Below are 19,293 nucleotides of genomic sequence, written 5' to 3' on the forward strand. Positions count from 1 at the left end.
TTTCTCAAGTTCACCCCATGATGTACAAGCACCAAGGTTCTGAAAACCAGACCGAACCGGCCGGTTCAACCGGTTTAACCGCAAACCGGCAATGCATGCAATCCGGTTCTCCTATATTAACCGACAGAAAGAAAACCGCAAAAAACCGATGAACCAGTAAAAAATTGGCAGGTTGGACCGAACCAGTGACTGGCCGGTTCTTCTAAAAAACTTAAACGGCGCCGTTTTTAATGGTTTTTTAAAAAATAAAAAATTGAAACCCGACCCGTCCACTCGCCCGACCCGTTACCACTCGGAACCCCCTTCTTCCTCATCCCCAAATCGCAGTCTCACACTCTCACTGTCTCTTACTCTCACACCCTACCCTATCCCTCTGAAGCATTCGAAAACCCCAGCCCAGTCGCCACCGCCGTCGCCGGGGTTTGCAGGTCGTGACCGTCACCACCGTCGCGTGGTCTCTTCCCCAGTTCGCCCGTTCATTCATCTCAGCCTAGCCCCTTCTGAAGCATTCCCAGGCTCCCAGCGTCCCCGTGGTCCTCAGGCTGCCATTGCCGTCGCCTGCTCCTCAGCACCGCCGCTTCGTCTTCGCTGGCCTCTCCCTTCGTCGTGGCTGGTCTTAGCTTCGTCAGCACCCAGGTGAGTGAATCCTCTGTTTCATCTTCTCTGTTTCAACTTTCAAGCTTTCATCCTCAGCGGCGGACCTCTGTGCCGCTGCACCCCTCTCCGCCTCGCCTTCACCTTCCTTCCCCCATTCTTCTTCTGCAACGCAGGTTCTACCCCCATGCTCCCTACCCTGTTCCCTTTTTACTGCCTTATTTTACTTGCTTTCAATTCTGTTCTGGATTTTTGTTCGAGTCACTAGGAGGCTTTAGGTTAGCTGACTTCTATTTTCTGGTTTGAATGTTGTTGTTGACTGGCTGAGTATTTTGGATTTTTCTGGATTGAATGCTGCAATGTCTGAACTGTGAATGCTGCTGTGATTGAACTGTGACTGCTGTTTCTATATTCTGCACATAACCTGCCTGATGAAATGCCTGAATGGAATTTTTGATTTAATTTTTTGATTTGATTATGCACCTTAATGTAATTTTTGCTGCAACACCAAACTGAGCTTGGAATATGCCACTGTGGTTGTTTTGTTTGGCGTTACCTTATTCTTGCATATTTTCCTTTGGCATGATAATCTCCTGAGATATGTACCTGTTAAACTCTAAAGTAGTTTTAAACTTACAAACTTTGAAATCTGTTTACTGTATTTTTCAACAGTACATACAATGTTTGTTTGGGGAATTGACTATAATTTTTCAGCAGTATCCACTCAATTTTTAAATTTATATTAGACTATAACTATATTTTAGGATGTGTATTTATAATTTATTTATTATTTCTATTCTAAAACAGTTTTTCCGGTTGAACTACCGGTTGGATCGGTTAGATCAGTAAACCAGTGAACCAGTGATTAGAATGGTTTGATAACCGGTTCGGTTTTCTGAACCTTGACAAGCACACATATAGTGGAGGTCATGGTTCTCTATGAATTTTGGTAGATATTTTTGCTTAATGTTTCCTTTATAGTTCCTTTTTGATATGTTGATTTTACTAAAATTATTTGAGATCTTATTTCTAACAACCAGAACTTACTAACAATAGAAATGGGCACGTTAACAGACAGCAAAGCTACAAAGGCTTCTCCATAGTGCAATATGAAGACAAGATCCATGGGTGTGAAGAATTCCACTAAGAAAACTATTAGAAGGAATCACAAATTAGTGGTAATTCATTTTCCCAATTAATCTACTGATAGTTGTCATTTACTTATGGGGTTTTTGTTGGTTTGTTCGGTATTTTTTGGTTTGTTCTTTTGTCATTTAGTTATTTCAGCAGGATTCAAGCTATGATCAAGAAGATTTACCTTAGGTTACCAAGAATAAACCACCAGTTTCTTCCTTCAAATTGCTAAAGAGCAATGAAACCTTCATCTTTTCGTTTTGTGGATGACTGCTGTTATAATATACATATAATTTAGACATTTATCTATTTATTTTTTAAAGATATGTTCTTTAACTACCTTGCTATTGATTTTATATTGTTTATTGTTTCTAATATTGCTTATGGTTGTTCTGTTGTTCTGTTTTGCTATGCTATCATATACATAAATATTGAGAATTTACTATTAACTATTAAGTGACGAGTAATTATAAAAAATTATAATAAATAATAAATAATCTTATTTCATTGATATTCTTATATAAATAACACTCATTATTTGTTCCTCTCTAAAAGAAGGTGGTCAAGATGATAAATATGTATCTTCATGCTTTTCAGGCTAAGACGTTTAGCTTCTTTCTTTAATTTTTTTTCCAGGCAAAAAAGAAGGTGGAACTCTCGGAGTCCAGGATCTGGCATATCTTCTTGCAACAGCCAACTTTATGGGATCTCCAAGCTCCCATTTAGATCTGTGGTACTCTAACTTCTTACAATCCCTGATTTTACTGCTTTCTTTATTAATAACAGGTGAATATATACACTTTTGTGCGTCCCTTACTCTATTGCTTTCTTTGTTGCAATTCCTTTTGTTTCGGTCTTCTTCCTTTCTTTTTAGAGTTGGCATTTGATTGATGGGTTATTGCGTTTATTTTTTATTTTTATTTTTTTAATAGTGGTTTTATATTGTTTTAATTTGAGAGTGACATTACTATTATATTTTTCAATATATTTTTTAAGCATATTTTAAAATCTTGATTTTCATTTCATATAACTTCTCTATAATCTTATTTTACCAATACATTATAGACTAAGATTCTTAATACCCCTCCTTTTGAAACTCTATTTTTCTTTTGTTATCTTTTTGTTAGGCGTTAGTATGAGATTGGGTTCTATTTTGATGTGAAGTATTTCGAGCACATCGCTTGATAGTAAATTTGATGATGTTGATAAGTTCCTTTCTGCATTCACATGGATTGATGAGAATGAACATTAAACCTATATCTACATTAATTTGAATAAACAAGTAACTGAGTAAGTTTCCATGAGATTCCTTAGTGGTGTCACTTTGTGTATGTTCTATTATGTTGTCATTAATTATTCATTTTAATTATGCTTGTCTAAATATTTTATATCTGATTTGGTTAGTAAGCATGGTTCCAAGACTTTAAATGTCCTCATGAAGGAACCGTAGATCATTTTAGATTATCAAGGGGAAAAAAGAAGAAAAATTGCTTTCTTTAGTGTGCATGCAAGAAATCTTTTGATATCTCATTCATACATAAGCAAGATCCTACTTTTTAAGGAGGAAAAGAAAACAGAACGAAGAACAAATAAAACACAGAATTTGACCATCTTTAGTTTCTTTTTCCTCACTTGAGAGCAGATGCATGAAACAGGACATAGTTAAACTTATTAATAAAATTAACAGATCCTCCATTACCATTCAGTTTATTAATAAGATTTGAAGAATTACAAATGGGGCCACTATTTTATCTGTGGGTGACTTCGTTCTGGTTTGTTTCCTTTTTAGATTAATGGTATGTATCAATTGCTTTGCAACATTAGTATTTGATATTCTTCTTTCAGTGGTTATGTTTTAGTTCGATGAGGTGGATTTGACTGGCACAAAGTTTGAATATTTATGGTTTGGAGTGAATATTTATGATTTGTTGACATGGTGATTTGTCTCTTTATCTTGAAAATTTATATGTTTGGCAAATATTTGCATTTAAATCTTTTTTACAATTTTTCTTTCGAAATCCTCTGTTCCTATAGAATTAAGATAGTTCTTTCTTAGACTCTTTCATTTATGAGAATCTATTATTCTACATAATGAGAGTTTAGAGATTAACTATTTTACATTGCGTGCATTGTGCATCCTGTTTTCTAGAAAAATAACTATTTATATTTCTTAAATGATTTAGGGCTATGAAGTTCTCAAAAAACTTGCTTATGTGTCTGATAAATTTGATAGGAAATTCCTTGAGCAATTACGTGAGTAAGAAGATTTAGTACTTCGTTGTACTTAATATTCTATGCTCTTTTTTTTCCTTTGTACTTAGTGTTCAATGCTTTTTTTCTTTTTCATTTTCGTTGATGTGCCTTTTCCTGCTTAGTTGCTTTTCAAAGAGTTGGATACTTATTTGTCTATATATTATGACTTAATTTTTTCTTTTTGAGGGATATAAGTTTGCTTTAAAATATTGGGTTGCCATTGTTTAATTGAGTTCTTTGTTTATTATAGAGAATTCTGCACCACAATTCCTAATGATTTTAGATTCAGAAAAATTAAGCTCTCTCTCCCATATGTTTTTTTATCCACTTAGTCATTTATCAATTTATTCTATGGTTGAAATCATAATTGTGAATTTCTGACACCTGATAGTGGATTTTGTACACTTTATTCTCCAATTGGTTTCCTTTTATATTAATGGTATGTATCAATTGCTTCGCAACATTAGTGTTTGATATTCTTCTTTCAGTTGTTATGTTTTAGTTGGATGAAGTGGATCTGGCTGGTGCAAAGTTTGAATATTTATGGTTTGGAGTGAATATTTATTTTTTTTTAAAAAAAATCATGAAGCTTTTTATCTTTTGCTGCTTTAGCTTTCATTATTGTATATTCATGCTCTAACTACACAAGCTATATCTTTTCCAGCTAATTTTTTGTCGAGATAGTAAATTGTCTCTTATCTTGAAAAATTTATGTTTGGCAAATATATGCATTTAAACCATTTTTTCAAATTTTCTTTTGAAAGCCTCTGTTCCTATAGAATTAAGATAATTCTTTTTTAGACTCTTCTATTTATGTGAACCTATTATTCTACATAATGAGAGTTTAGAGATCAATCATTTTGCATTCCGTGTAATGTGCATCCTTTTCTCTAAAAAAATAGCTATTCATATTTCTTAAATGACCGAGTTATGAAGTTTTCAAAAAACTTGGTTATGTGATATATAATATTCTGTGCTCTTTTGAATGTATATAATTGTATTTTTTTATTATCATTATTATTTTGACTGCTGCTCTATTAATGTATATTTATAATTTTACATGACTTTTGTGGTATTATGTAGTATATGAAGTTGGTGACAGTGTCATTGCAATGTTAGGTGATCTTAATAGTAGGAAATGGCTTTTCCTCTCTGATGTGTGTTATTATCTATGAAACGATGACTATTAACAAGCTTTAGGGGTCAAACATATGAGTCTATATTTGTCGAAGCATGTTTTTACACACAGACAACTTTATGTTGCTCTTTCAAAAGTAAAATTCAAAATCAAGATTAAGGGTATTAGTTTAGAATAATCATTCAAGGCAAAAGATATAAATGTTGTTTGTAGACAAATTTAGTTGATTATGTATAATTTTAAATTTTATTTAATATGTAATTTTAGATATTTATATTCTTCTATAAGTTTGTTACTTTTTTGTAGAAATTATTTTTGGATACTTATTCACTTTAGTTTACAATTTTTCTATCATGTATTTATTGTAATTAAACGATAATCTTAATTTTCATTTATATGTTTTTACAATTTTCTTAAAAGTAAAATTAGATATTTTATTCTTATGATTTAATTTAAAATAAAAAAATTATATTTAATTAGTTATTCTAACAATAGCTTAATATTAACTGATTTTTATTAAACCTAGCATATCTATGCATCGCTTAATGTTATCGATTTTAGAGACAAAATGGTGAGGAGTGCATGAAGGCATGAACACTAGGAGATTATCACAGGGCTGAACTAATTCTAAAAGTAGAGTGGTGATGTTGAATTTTTCTTTTTTTAATTGATTTGAATACTAAATTCTAAATAATAGTTGAAAGATTTATTTTTTTAATATATTTTTTATATAAATTGATCATTCTATTGTTAAAAATTTAAAAAATAAAAAAATAATTTACATCACTATAATTTTTTTATATTTAATAATAGAATTTAGATTATACAAATTTTGAAACTAAATACTTGGAGTTTAAAAACAAAAATAAATTGGCTGAGGATATTATAAAATACATTTAAAGAGAATATTTTTTTAAATTTTTAATAATCTATTTATCATTATAAAATTACGTAAATTAAATTATTATAAAAAATAATTTATATATATATATATATTAGTTAATAATGTTTTATTATTTAAATTAATTAAATATTAATTTTTTTCTTTTCAATTTTAATTAACATATATGATATATCTAATATCTTTTCATTATTTTTGTGCCATTCCCGTGCATCGCATGGGTCAATGCACTAGTAACTTATTATTATTCGGTTTCGGGTTATCCCCTTATAACTTCAGAGCTACAGGAATTTCTGTGAATAAAGTCAATAAACCATTAACGTATCTATATTTATCAAAAGCGGCTCTTTCAAGGCATGAAAATAACACAATTTTATTATTATATATTGTTATTTTATTTTATATAAATAAATTAAAATATAAAAAAATTAAAAATAAATTAGATTATTATACTATTAAAAAAAGTAAAAATTTAAGTAAAATTGATTTTAATAAAATTGATATCTGAAAATAATAAAAATTTAATTAAATTAATTAACAACTCTCAAATATCAATCTCATGTAAATGAATTGCACCAAAATTTTTACCATAAAAAAAATGTAGAAGAAGGAGTTGGATGAAATCGTGATTCAGGAGTTGGCATGATGCTTAACATTGCATGGGAGTTATGACGTGGCGTCTCATAGTGCTCACACGTGTCAAACCCTTCTATATATTTTAAAAAAAAAAAACCAATATCAATCTTGATTGTGAATTTCGGTGCTTCCATAATCCATACATACGACATGCTACTGATAAGAGTTATATAGAAAAAAGAACGAACCGCATCAACAAGAAGAAGGAGAAGGAGAAGAAGAAGAAGAAGCAGAAACGGCGTCGTATAGATACGTAGAGGGTGGTTGTTATGGCTACAAAGCTAAAGTATCTGTCTTCCATTGCAGAGGACGTTCTTAAGAGATGTGCACAGTAATATATTCTTCCTTACCAATACATTTGTTATCAAAATTCAACTTCATATATCATATCATTGAAAAATGCTAAACATACACTTGCATTCGAGGAATTGTTGACAAGAATTTGTTGATGAAATGACACGGCCACACATGTGGAATATTACTTTGTTTGTCATCTTTATCTATATATGAATTTTTATCAATTTCTTCTTCGGGGAAATGATATTATTTGTATCCAATTTAATATTTACCCATTGAAGATTGATAAATGGATGTGACATTACATCACTGAAATGTTCGTTTATTCCAATTTTTGCTTAATAATATAATTGGAGTTTTAATTGTTATGCACTAACACTATCATCCAATTGTATAGTTATATGAATTTGGATGATCATTTACGTAGTTAATTTAAAATCAAAACATAATGAATGTATAATATTAAAATCAAATTTTACTTATATTTAATGCAAAACTGTTTTTCGTAGTTAATAACATAATGCAAAACTGTTTTACACACGTATCAAAATTAGATTTTACTTATATTTAATGAATGTTAATGTTAATTTAATTTTGATACACTATTTGTAATTGGATGACATTGTATAATATTTAGTTACTGCTGCTGCTGTTTTTGATTAGGAAACTAGAAATTCCAGTAGAGGGATTGGTGGAAGAATTTGAATCAGGATGGAACCCGGATGAGGGAGACTACTGCAAAAAATTAGTAGAATTTTGCAGTACCAAGACTCTATGTCAAAAACTGTGCCAGGATGGCATACAGGAAAAGATCAACGATGGCTCATTTAGCAGGTTGACCTATGATATGATGCTTGCTTGGGAGAGACCTAGATACTATGATGAAGACGGCACGGTATACATATCAGGACTAAATTTACAGTTATTTGAATCGGGGTTAATTTATACTATACTAAGTTTTGAAACATGAATGCATTTTATTCAAATCAGGACTTTGGTGAATATGTCAATTTGAATATTTGGTGATGATATCTTGAAGATTACCTTGCATCTTAGTTTTCTTTATGAAAAACAATATCAAATGCTGAAATTCAATCTTAGTTTCTCTAACTTGACAAAATTTGCCTATTGGTGGAATTTACTTGGCATTGATCTTCCTTTCATCACATGCATGAAGACATAAGTTATTTTCTATTAGTTCCATTACTTCGCATCTCAAAGGAAGTACTTTACTGGGGAAATCAAAATTTCCCCTTTTCGAACTTATGGCTGCAAAGCATTCGTGCTGGTTTGAGATGATAAGTTATAGCTTCATCTTCAATATTGATCAAAGAGTCTTTCTAAAACATTTAAAATTGAAGTTCTGATGAGCCTTTGGCATTTAGTTTTGTTCCTAAATATTTTGTAATGTAGAGAAATATGAATATATGATAAATGAAATTTTGCATGGTAATCAAAGTAAGCTTGATTAAAAAAATGGTCCGAACAAAGATATGGTCTGGCTTGATCTCAATTTCAGCTTTGTCCCCTATTATATATATGAGATGTGAACTATAGTTTTGCTTTTTGTCATCCCCTGTAATTTAATCAGATTAGAGGATAATGTTAGCCTTTTGAGGTTTTCAGGAATCTGTAGCAAAGGAGCACGAAGAAAGGATAGCTCGAAAAGCCACTCAAGAACAGGAAGATATCCCTCTTTTTTATTCAGACATCATGCCTCTACTTGTAAGAGTGTTTCCTTCTCATTTTTCATGGTACTACAGAACATAGATGGTTTTTACTTCCTTTCTTTGTTGTTTCAATTGTGAGGTTCAATTCCAGCCATGAGAAGCTCGTCTTCTTGATGCAATTGTCAGTTGAAAATTCTGTTTAGAACATGGACCAGATTTGTTTAGTACATAGGAACATTTATGATTATAGGTTTCTGATTGTACTTGATGCATTTTCTTTTCCAGGTTACTAATGAGGCCAGTGTCGGAGAAGATGCATTTGTGTGGATGGGATCACAATTTCCATTAGTAGCAGATGTTGCAAATGGAAGGTTTACTTTTGAAACTCTAACAGCACCAACAGGCCTCCGACTACACCATCCGGCATACGATATATTCTTAAAAAATATGGACAAGTAGGTGACTACCTTGGTATATATAGTATATGACATTTGGCATAGAAGTTTCTAGTGGACATATAAATGATTTGATAGTTGTAGTCTATTGATTTGTAAAGATATTTGGAGTTTTGAAAACATACTTATTGTCTGTGATTCCCGATTCCTCAGGTGCATACAGCATTTGCAGAATCAGACAAAGCCAAATGGTGTGGAACTGGCCGATGACGAATACATATTACATGTCGAAGGAACAGCAAGCTCCCAGAGAGTCGTTCGCCACATTGGGACGACAAGTTGGCCTGGTCTGCAGTTTGGTTTATCTGACTATTCCTTCCAATATTAAAATGGAAATCTTAGTAAATTAATCCGTTCATGTTGCTTTGATTTTAATTGCCAGGTAGGCTTACACTGACCAACTATGCTCTTTACTTCGAAGCCTCGGGAATAATAAATTACGAAGATGCTATAAAAATGGACCTCTCCAAGGATGTCGAGCAGAGTGTAAAACCGGCTGCCACAGGTCCCTGGGGAGCTCAACTTTTTGACAAGGCCATAATCTATGAATCATCTGATTCGTAAGTGCATCAACATAATCCTTTGGAGATATTCTTGTTGAAAAGGAAAATGTTTACATATTAAGTATGAGACATTGTCATCTGGCATCTTGTCCACCTTTGGATGGGTTGCGAGTCGGCATAGTGTGTCGAAGTTGATATGTACACATAGCTAATCTTCACTTATGTCATTGATATGAAGAAATTTCTTCTGAATTTTCTAGATCAGAGGAGATTGTACTAGAGTTTCCAGAACTCACAAGTTCCACGAGGCGCGAACATTGGCTAGCACTGATAAGGGAAATAATGTTTCTCCACCAGTTTTTATCGAAGTACAATATCAATGGTCCAATCCAAGCATGGGAGATTCATGCAAGGACAATATTGGGAATCATAAGGCTTCATGCAGCCAGAGAAATGCTAAGAATATCACCACCTGTCCCAACGAAGTTCCTAATATTCTCCTTATACAACGAGCTGCCAAAGGGAGATTATGTTCTCGAAGAATTCGCAGATAGCCTCAAGAAGGTCAATAGCGGACACTCGTGTAGCGCAAGCTCAATCCTTAGAATTATGAACATGTATAGGTCCATACCTTCTGATGAAATAGTAGAGAAGCCAATTCAAGAAGTTGAAAGTAGCACGAGTGCTTTAGAAGATAGTCCTTCCTTGAAGACAGCTATCAAACAATCAAGGAAGGAAGAAAAGGAAGTTCTCATCGCGAAAGCTACCACTGAAGAATTAAAGGATGATGGTGTCATCGACAGCATTATGGTTCTTACAGTAAGCATCCTCAACTATCCATATATGTTTTGTAGTTGAAAGCATTGTTTACTCTGATTTAATTTTATTTTATAGGAACTATTAAAACCACTCAAACATGTAGTCCCATGGGTTCAAGGAATCTTCGCTTGGGAAAGGCCAATAAATACTGTTGCTGTTCTTGTTCTATCTCTCATAATCACTTATATGTAAGTTCTCTTACCCTTTGTTCTTCACTCTTATGCATCTTTGCTTGTATACCCTTCAAACTGTTGGGTACTTAAATATTTTCGTTCACCATGTGTAAATACTAGGACAGTGTGTCGATAGTTTGACATATTTGACTAAAGTGCTTAACATAACCCATGTCCACATCTTAGCTATCATCTTCACGTGAAGATGGCACCTTTTTCTTTTGGCATACAAGAAAGGATTTAACATGATGTAGACCTTGCAGGGAGTGGGTTGGTAAGGCAATCGCATGTTTCTTGATATGGGTGATAGTAAAGATGCTTGAGGCAAGAAAAAATAGGATATGCGAGAAGCGCAAAGAGATAGTAATAAGTAGAACAAGTATGGCTTCGGATCAGTCCACGGTGGAGAGCATTGTCTCAGCCCAGCATGGATTGTATACTGTTCATGAGATCATGCAGATAGCTAATATAGCAATGCTAAAGATATGGTCAATACTTATTTACAAGGCAGATAAGGTACTTCCTTCCTTCAATATTTGTTGGCTTTTTAATATTTGTACCAAAACTTTTTGGTTATAGATAAATTGTGTATGGGCGTATTTGTTGGTTCTAGTAAATAGTACTGAGTGCTTGTTCTTATTGGCAGCATGCAAATGTAGTGATGGTGGCAATGAGTGGTTTGGCATTCTTACTGGCAGTGATTCCATTTAAGTACTTCCTAATGGGAATCATTCTGCAAACCTTTGCCACATCGTTGAAGAGAGTTAAGCCGCCGCCGCCACCATCATCGTCTCCTGGAACAGGGAACAGACGCTTAAGGGAATGGTGGGACTCAATTCCAATTGTTCCTGTTCGTGTAGTAGACAATGCTCTTGATGAATAGGTCCTTTTCGCTTTAGTAGCTTACAAGATTGTATATATTATGAGTTGTAATATAATACATGTAATAAAAACTTGGTCAAAGGTACAATAGAGTATTTACGTTGGTATAATAGATGGAATATAGCATACAGAAACATGACAATATAATGCATGGAACTTGCATATATATCAAGGAAGTTACACTGCAGAGTTCAATATGCATTTCTTGTGTTATAGTGTTTCAAATTCTAGTCTATATAAGAGAATAATGGAAGACTGGAGCTTAGAGGGTTTTGTTATTGCTTGTTTTTTATAAATATATATTATTTAATTTATTTTTAATATATATTTTATATTTATATTTATATTTATATTTTATATTATTGTTGTTTAATTTATTTAGTGTATATTTTTTATTTTATATAAGTGATTAATTTAGTAATTAATTTTTTATGTATATGATTGATTTTTTGCGTGTATTTTGTCTAATTATAAATATTAGACCCTGTAATGGTTTGGATTCCATTCTAGCAAAGTTTGGGTATGTGTGTAGTTGCATTGTTTACCTCAACATCCAAAATTAAGATCCTCAATTATTGTCAGAAAAGTCCGCTGCAGGTGCCATTAATAAATGTAGGAAATGGAACTCAGATAATAATAAGCAATCTCATACTCTTTCCAGAGCAGGGTAGATTCAAATCTTACCTGAGGGGTGAGATGTTTAAAATCCCAGAGCAGGGTAGATTCAAATCTTACCTGAGGGGTGAGATGTTTAAAATCGACACGATACAGATACGCTGACACGTTTTTATAAAAAGTTAGATACGACACGTTTAAGATACGTTGTGAATTAAAATTTAAATAATATATTAAATTAATAAATAGCATATTTAGATATAATAATAAATATAATTGCATAAAAAAGTTATGCAATTATTAAAAAAATAAAAAATTTTAATCTATTCTTGCTATCTCGCTAATAAAAAATGTATCAATTTCTTCTCCTTCAAGTCCATCATCTGCAAATACCACAGCTTCCATCATCTGTTAACACTACGCACCACACAATGTAGTTCTTCAGTTCGTCTTCAACCTCTGTATCTTCTATTCTTCTTCTTCTTCTTCTTCAATATAACAGAGAACCAAAAATGGCTAAGTTAGTGAGTAAGTAAGCTACCAAAGACAAATGGTAAATAGATTTATGTTTTGATTTATTAATTATTTTATTTTTAAATTTAAATTTTGATTTGTTTTAATTTTAAAATATTTTAAAATTAGAAAAAAAATTGGTTAATCGGGCCGTAAAATCACAAAATCAATTGAAGATTTACAATCCAGCAGAAAGATCCGTCTCACGAACATCTGAATCGGTTTGGATTCGTGACCGCTCTACCAAAATTCTGCACCGCAAGAAGACACGCCGCCGATACGCTTGTTTGAAGTATCCACCGCGTGTCGGCATCGGATTCGTATCCGACACGGATACGCCGGTACCATGAGAGAATTCGTGCTTCATAGTTAAAATCTCAATTTCTAAGAAAATATTTTCTCAGTTAAGAGAAATTTTATTTTATTAGTCACTTAAACAAGAGTAACTCCGCCTATGTTACACGTGCGGTACATAGCCGGTCCCAAGCCCGGATAAAGGAGGAGGGTTGTGTTAGGTCTTCGGCAACCAACGTAAAAATATAGCCGAACCCCCATGACATGAATCAAAGACATTATTGCGCTAAAGCTAGGTCGTTGCCCGGAAGCAACGCGCCGTATGGCTCGAGTACGGTGTCAAAGCAAGAGCCGCTGCATCGGTGCCCGGATGTAGTGTTAAATGAGCAAGGGTTCTCGCGTTTTCGTGAACGGACGAGGGTAAATAAGCTAGTTCACAAAGGAAAAGGTAAAGGTCGAAGCGACAAAAGGTTGAGATTTGGGACATGGAACATAGGCACTCTAACAGGAAAGTCCATGGAGGTGGTGGACACCATGACAAGGAGGAAGATTAACATTATGTGCCTACAAGAAACGAAATGGGTTGGTGCAAAGGCTAGGGAGTTGGATTCTTCTGGTTTCAAACTTTGGTATACAGGAAAGGTGAAGAATAGGAATGGAGTTGGAATAATTGTGGATAAGCAGTGGAAGAAGGACGTAGTTGATGTCAAGAGGGTGGGAGATCGGATCATCTCTATCAAACTTGTGGTGGAGGGAGGTGCTTTCCATGTGATTAGCGCCTATGCACCGCAAGTGGGTTTGGACGAACAACACAAGATAAGGTTTTGGGAGGATCTAGAGAGTTTGGTTCAAGGCATACCTATGGGAGATAAGATTTTCTTAGGAGGAGATTTAAATGGCCATGTTGGGAGAGAAGTGACTGGATATGGGAGTATTCACGGAGGCCATGGTTTCGGGGTGATCAATGCCGAGGGTAAAACTATTTTGGACTTTTCCTCAACTTTTGATCTTCTCATCGCAAATACATGTTTTAAAAAGAGAGACGAACATCTTATAACCTATAAGAGTGGCATGACAAGCTCTCAAATCGACTTCTTCTTGTTGAGGAGAGTCGACCGGAAATTTTGCATTAACTGTAAAATTATCCCGGGAGAGAGTTTGACAACACAACATAGGGTGCTCGTCATGGATTTTCGCGTTGAGCAAAAGTTGAGGAAAAGACATCATACGAAGAACCCAAGGACGAGGTGGTGGCGGATGAAAGGTGAGGAACAAAGAAGCTTCCTAAGACGGGTAGGAGAAGAGGCAAAGTGGGATGGGAATGGAAGCGCGGAAGAGATGTGGAGGGAGATGGCAGAAGTTATTAGAAAAACAGCAAAAGAAAGTTTTGGTGAATCTAAAGGAATAGGACCAAGAGACAAGGAGTCCTGGTGGTGGAATGCGAGTATACAAGAAAAGATAAAGATAAAAAGGGAATGCTTTAAAGAGTGGTCTTTATGCCGCAATGCAGATAACTGGGAAAAATATAAGGCGGCTAAGAAAGAGACAAAAGTGGCTGTAAGTGAAGCAAGAACAAGAGCATATGAGGGTCTCTACCAGTCTTTGGGCACGAAAGAAGGAGAAAAAGGTATATATAGAATTGCAAAGAGCCGGGAAAGAAGAATGAGAGATTTGGATCAGGTTAAGTGCATAAAGGATAAGGATGGAGAGGTGTTGGCTCAAGAGGAGAAGATTAATGAAAGGTGGAAGAGCTACTTCTACGAGTTATTTAATGAGGGACAGAAGACTCTTCCGAGCCTTGGTCGATTGTGCACAAGGGAAGAAGATCAAAACTTTGACTACTATCGAAGGATTCGAGACTTCGAGGTAAAAGAGGCTCTAAAGCAGATGAAAAATGGCAGGGCAGTAGGACCTGATAATATCCCGATTGAGGTTTGGAAGGGTCTTGGAGGAAAAGGCATCAACTGGTTAACCAAGCTTTTTAATGAGATTTTAAGGTCAAAGAAGATGCCTGATGAGTGGAGAAAGAGCACCTTGGTACCTATCTACAAGAATAAGGGGGATATACAAAGTTGCGGAAATTATAGGGGGATTAAGCTTATGAGTCATACTATGAAGTTATGGGAAAGGGTGATAGAACGGAAGTTGAGAAAAGAGATACAAGTAACAGAGAACCAATTTGGATTTATGCCAGGCAGATCTACCACTGAAGCGATATACCTATTAAGAAGGATGATGGAGAGGTATCGTAGTAATAAAAGGGATCTACACATGGTGTTTATTGATTTGGAAAAAGCGTATGATAGGGTACCAAGGGAGGTCTTATGGAAGATTTTAGAAAAGAGGAGAGTAAGGATCGCATATATTCGGGCAATTAAAGACATGTATGATGGGGCCACAACTAGTGTGAAGACTCAAGGTGGTGTGACAGAGGAATTTCCTATTGGTATAGGATTACACCAGGGATCATCCTTAAGTCCATACCTTTTCACATTAGTCTTGGAAGTACTCACAGAGCACATCCAAGAGCCTGTGCCATGGTGCATGCTTTTTGCCGATGATATCGTTCTTATGGGAGAGTCAAGGGAAGACTTAAATAAGAAGTTGGAGTTATGGAGAGAAGCGCTAGAAGTGTATGGTCTGCGCATAAGCCGTAGCAAGACGGAATATATGGAATGTAAGTTCAGTTTGAAAAGGGAAAACTCAAATATAGAGGTGAAAATTGGAGAGAACATCCTACGAAAAGTTACAAGTTTTAAGTATCTTGGGTGCATCATACAGGATAATGGAGAGATTGAACATGATGTAAATCATAGGATCCAAGCAGGTTGGTCAAAATGGCGGAGTGCATCTGGTTTTATATGCGACAAAAAAGTGCCTTTAAAACTTAAAGGTAAATTCTATCGCACCGCTATAAGACCGGCTATGCTGTATGGTACGGAGTGTTGGGCGGCTAAAGGGGAGCACGAACATAAGCTGAGTGTGGCAGAGATGAAGATGTTGAGATGGATGAGTGGTCATACGCGATTGGATAAAATAAGGAATGAAGATATAAGGGAGAAAGTTGGAGTAGCACCCATTGTGGAAAAGATGGTTGAATCGCGTCTCAGGTGGTTTGGACATGTGAGAAGAAGACCGATAGAACATCCAGTCAGGAGGGTGGATGAGATGGAAGATGGACAAAGGGCGAAAGGCAGAGGAAGACCTAAGAAGACCATCCATGAGGTGGTCAAACGAGATCTACATGTAAACGGTCTCTCTGTAGACATGATACATGACAGAGCACAATGGCGTCGCTTGATTCATGTAGCCGACCCCACTTAGTGGGACAAGGCTTTGTTGTTGTTTGTTTGTTGTTAGTCACTTAAACAAGAGTCCATAAAAAGAAAGAAGAGTGTTAAGACAGTAAATTTTGTAATTTGTAGTCATTAATTAGTTATTATTAATATTTTTAAAGGTATGAAATTACATTTAATAGTATAAGATTACTTATTTTTCTTTTATTGGTTAAGTGTTGATCAAATTTTAATACAATTGCTGCTCCATAGACTTACTCAAAAGGAAATGCACTCTGAGCCTACATCTTCTTAATTTAAGAAAAAAAAATCACCATTCAACTATATAATATAGGGAGTGATAAAAATGCCATTTTTATATGAGGAAGTATAAGGAGTCAATTGAGTATCTATATAATGTGTACAATAGGGATATAGGGATGTTCGATTCAATAGGATATCAGATGTTTATTATCCTTGATATCCGGATGGTTATTTTGGATAGTATGGATGTATTATATTTGAAAAATTAGTAATATTTTACTCTGGATGTTCATTTTTTAATTCATATTGGGCCAAATAAATAGTCTATTGTACACATTATACAAATAATCTATTGAATTTCTAGCGGAATTCTTTTCATATTGATAATATTACTCTCTTCATGACAATCTCTTTCTTTGAAAACATCTCCTATTCTTATTTTTTAAATAATAATAATAATAATAATAATAATAATAATAATAATAATAATAATAATAATAATAATAATAATAATAAAAATAATAATAATAATAAATGATTAAAAATTTAAAAACAAACAAAACTCAAAACTATATATTTCCTTTTTTCCCTCCCAATAAAATCACTTTACATAATGTCATTTGTATAATGCATTCAGTGTTTCTTTTTTTTTTTTTGGTTTAAGCAAAATTAAATAGTTTACAGATCCGACCACAAAATAAACAAAACCGTAAAAGCTATTATAGAAAGTAACAACAATATAATATTACTACAAACCAAAACTAACAAAAATAAACAAGTTCGGGAAAATAATAACTTGAACAAAATTCACACGCTAATATTGTAAGTAGAATTTGATTATAATATAACTTTCTCCCAAACAAAAATTTTTTTGAAATGATTAGTTTGAAGATATTATTTTTGTGTTTGAAAACTAAATTTTAACAATTATTTATTTATGTATACAATAAAAAAATTATTAGAAAAATATATAGTTTTGATTTTTGTTGATTCTCAAATTTTTTAATCAATAACAATAACAATAATAATAATGATATTATTATTGTTGTTGCTGTTGCTTTGCATATATTTAAAGAAGGAAATAAAAAATTGAGTGTAATTTTGGCAAGAGATAAGAAAATATAATTAAAATTTAAGAGAAAGTATCATTATATTTATTTTTTTGTTTTAAAATATCAAATCAATAAAAGCTTAAAAATCTAAGAGCTCTTATGCATATTTGTACGTGCCTTTTTATCCTTAATTATTTATCTAGAAAATAGACTTATATATGTTATATCATAACTTCTGAAGGTAATTTTGCTTTGCTTGAATTTTGATTTCGCCCTCAACATTTTGTGTCAATTAAGTTTGTATCAATATTTTAATTTGGAGAATACATATGTCTTCTCAAAAAATTCGACCAAGAGACTTAATGATAGATGCTCGACACAGTGAAATAAAATAATTAAATTGTATTAACTATGGAAAAGTTTACAAACAAAAAATGTTTCAAAAACTGAGAGAAATAGATTACGTTCTGATTTGAAATGAAATTTAAAACTGAAACGCTGGAAAATAAATGAATTGAAGAGTAAAAACTGAAAAAGAAAACAATAATGAAATGAAGAACAACGAAAACGAAGATAAATTAAATTGCTTCCACCATTCCGAGCCATATGCACTTCATGATTTTTCAATGTGACATAGGGGTTCTTCAGAGAGTTTTAATGTCATGGTGAATAGTAAAATAAAAGTCTCCATTTGACCTTCAGATCCCCTATTTATAAATGGGTTTCTTAGTTCAAAATAGTTTTTTTAAGTGATCAAGTATGACCATCCACATTCTCGAACAGTTCTTTCTATCTTGGGAATTGATTACTTCCTTGGATATTAAACTCTTTTAAGTCCACGTTCTTAGAAATGGTTTGGTTTTTTTTTTAAGGGTTAAATACTTTTTTCGTTACTAAAGTATAGAGTAAAAATTAAATTCGTCTCGAACATTTTTTTGTTATTAAAATTATTTCCAATGTTTAGAAATGCTTTAAAATCGTCCTACCCTCCATTAAACAAAATTTTTGGACAATTTTGTCCTTTTAGTTGTTACTGGTAGTTGAGCTTTTAATAAATAAACTATAGTTATTTATTTATTTATTTATTTATTTATTTTCATAACTGGTTGGACAGGGTTGGGATTAAATCAGACTCTCACCCCCCAACCAGCAGCTTCTAGGGTTCGCGAAGGTGGGTGGAGCCATGGCTACCGAGAGCTCACGATCATCTCGGAGTCGGTCGTTTGCGCAGAAGAGGGAGCTTCTTTGTGGACACGATAAGAGACTCGTGCTAAGAATTTCTGGAACGAAGAACAACCCTGGGCGACGATTTTGGGGCTATGTCTACTATGAGGTTCGTTTTTTAATTTTTTTTCGTGAATGATGGCAATGTTTTGTTTGTTCTGGGTAGTGACTCTGGTGAGTTGTTGTAGATTAAAGAAGAGTGTGAGTTCTTCCGATGGACAGACCCAGAAGCAGAGACTGAAGATCCGCAGGTTGCAAGGATGAAGAAGAAAGTTGCAGCCCTGAAAGCAAAAGTGAGGGACATTGAGTGGAAGTTCAAGGTTGCTGCAGCGTTGGGCACAGTTGGATGTGTGGGTTTATTTCTCTTCTGGTCGCAGATTTGGTTGAATCAGAGGCAGGGGCTACCTTGTGTGATGACACTGCAGTATGCTTGATGAAATTAGGGGAGAATAAAGGGTTTTTTTTGCTGTGTTTGAGTGAATATGAGTTTTGTAAATTGAGTTGTATTGCGATGTGTTTGAATGAATCCGTGAATGGACAGAGTGTGTGTTAATGATTTTGGTTTAGGGTGTTGGTGATGAATTATGTGAGTGAACTGTTG

At 33.7% G+C, this 19,293-nt stretch overlaps 1 protein-coding gene across 7 annotated transcripts; it reads left to right on the plus strand.

The window, feature by feature from the left end:
- Nucleotides 1-331: 331 nt before the first annotated feature.
- LOC112696938 (uncharacterized) lies at nt 332-11,799 on the plus strand. 7 transcript variants are annotated; one of them, XM_072197306.1, is made up of 14 exons: nt 335-770; nt 1,402-1,543; nt 1,669-1,772; nt 2,365-2,461; nt 6,831-6,987; nt 7,617-7,848; nt 8,580-8,678; nt 8,909-9,078; nt 9,232-9,365; nt 9,461-9,638; nt 9,842-10,400; nt 10,476-10,588; nt 10,837-11,089; nt 11,220-11,799. In XM_072197306.1, exons 5-14 carry the CDS (start codon nt 6,926-6,928, stop codon nt 11,454-11,456), a joined length of 2,037 nt encoding a protein of 678 aa, XP_072053407.1. In that variant the 5' UTR covers nt 335-770; nt 1,402-1,543; nt 1,669-1,772; nt 2,365-2,461; nt 6,831-6,925; the 3' UTR covers nt 11,457-11,799. The 7 variants fall into 7 exon arrangements, with proteins under 7 accessions (XP_025605685.1, XP_072053409.1, XP_072053407.1 ...); XM_072197305.1 differs by having other exon boundaries at nt 340-636; XM_025749900.3 differs by lacking the exon at nt 6,831-6,987 and having other exon boundaries at nt 332-636.
- The last annotated feature ends 7,494 nt before the right edge of the window (nt 11,800-19,293 follow it).

This window comes from Arachis hypogaea, chromosome 6 (genome assembly GCF_003086295.3).
Source record: "Arachis hypogaea cultivar Tifrunner chromosome 6, arahy.Tifrunner.gnm2.J5K5, whole genome shotgun sequence".
NCBI lineage: Eukaryota > Viridiplantae > Streptophyta > Magnoliopsida > Fabales > Fabaceae > Arachis > Arachis hypogaea.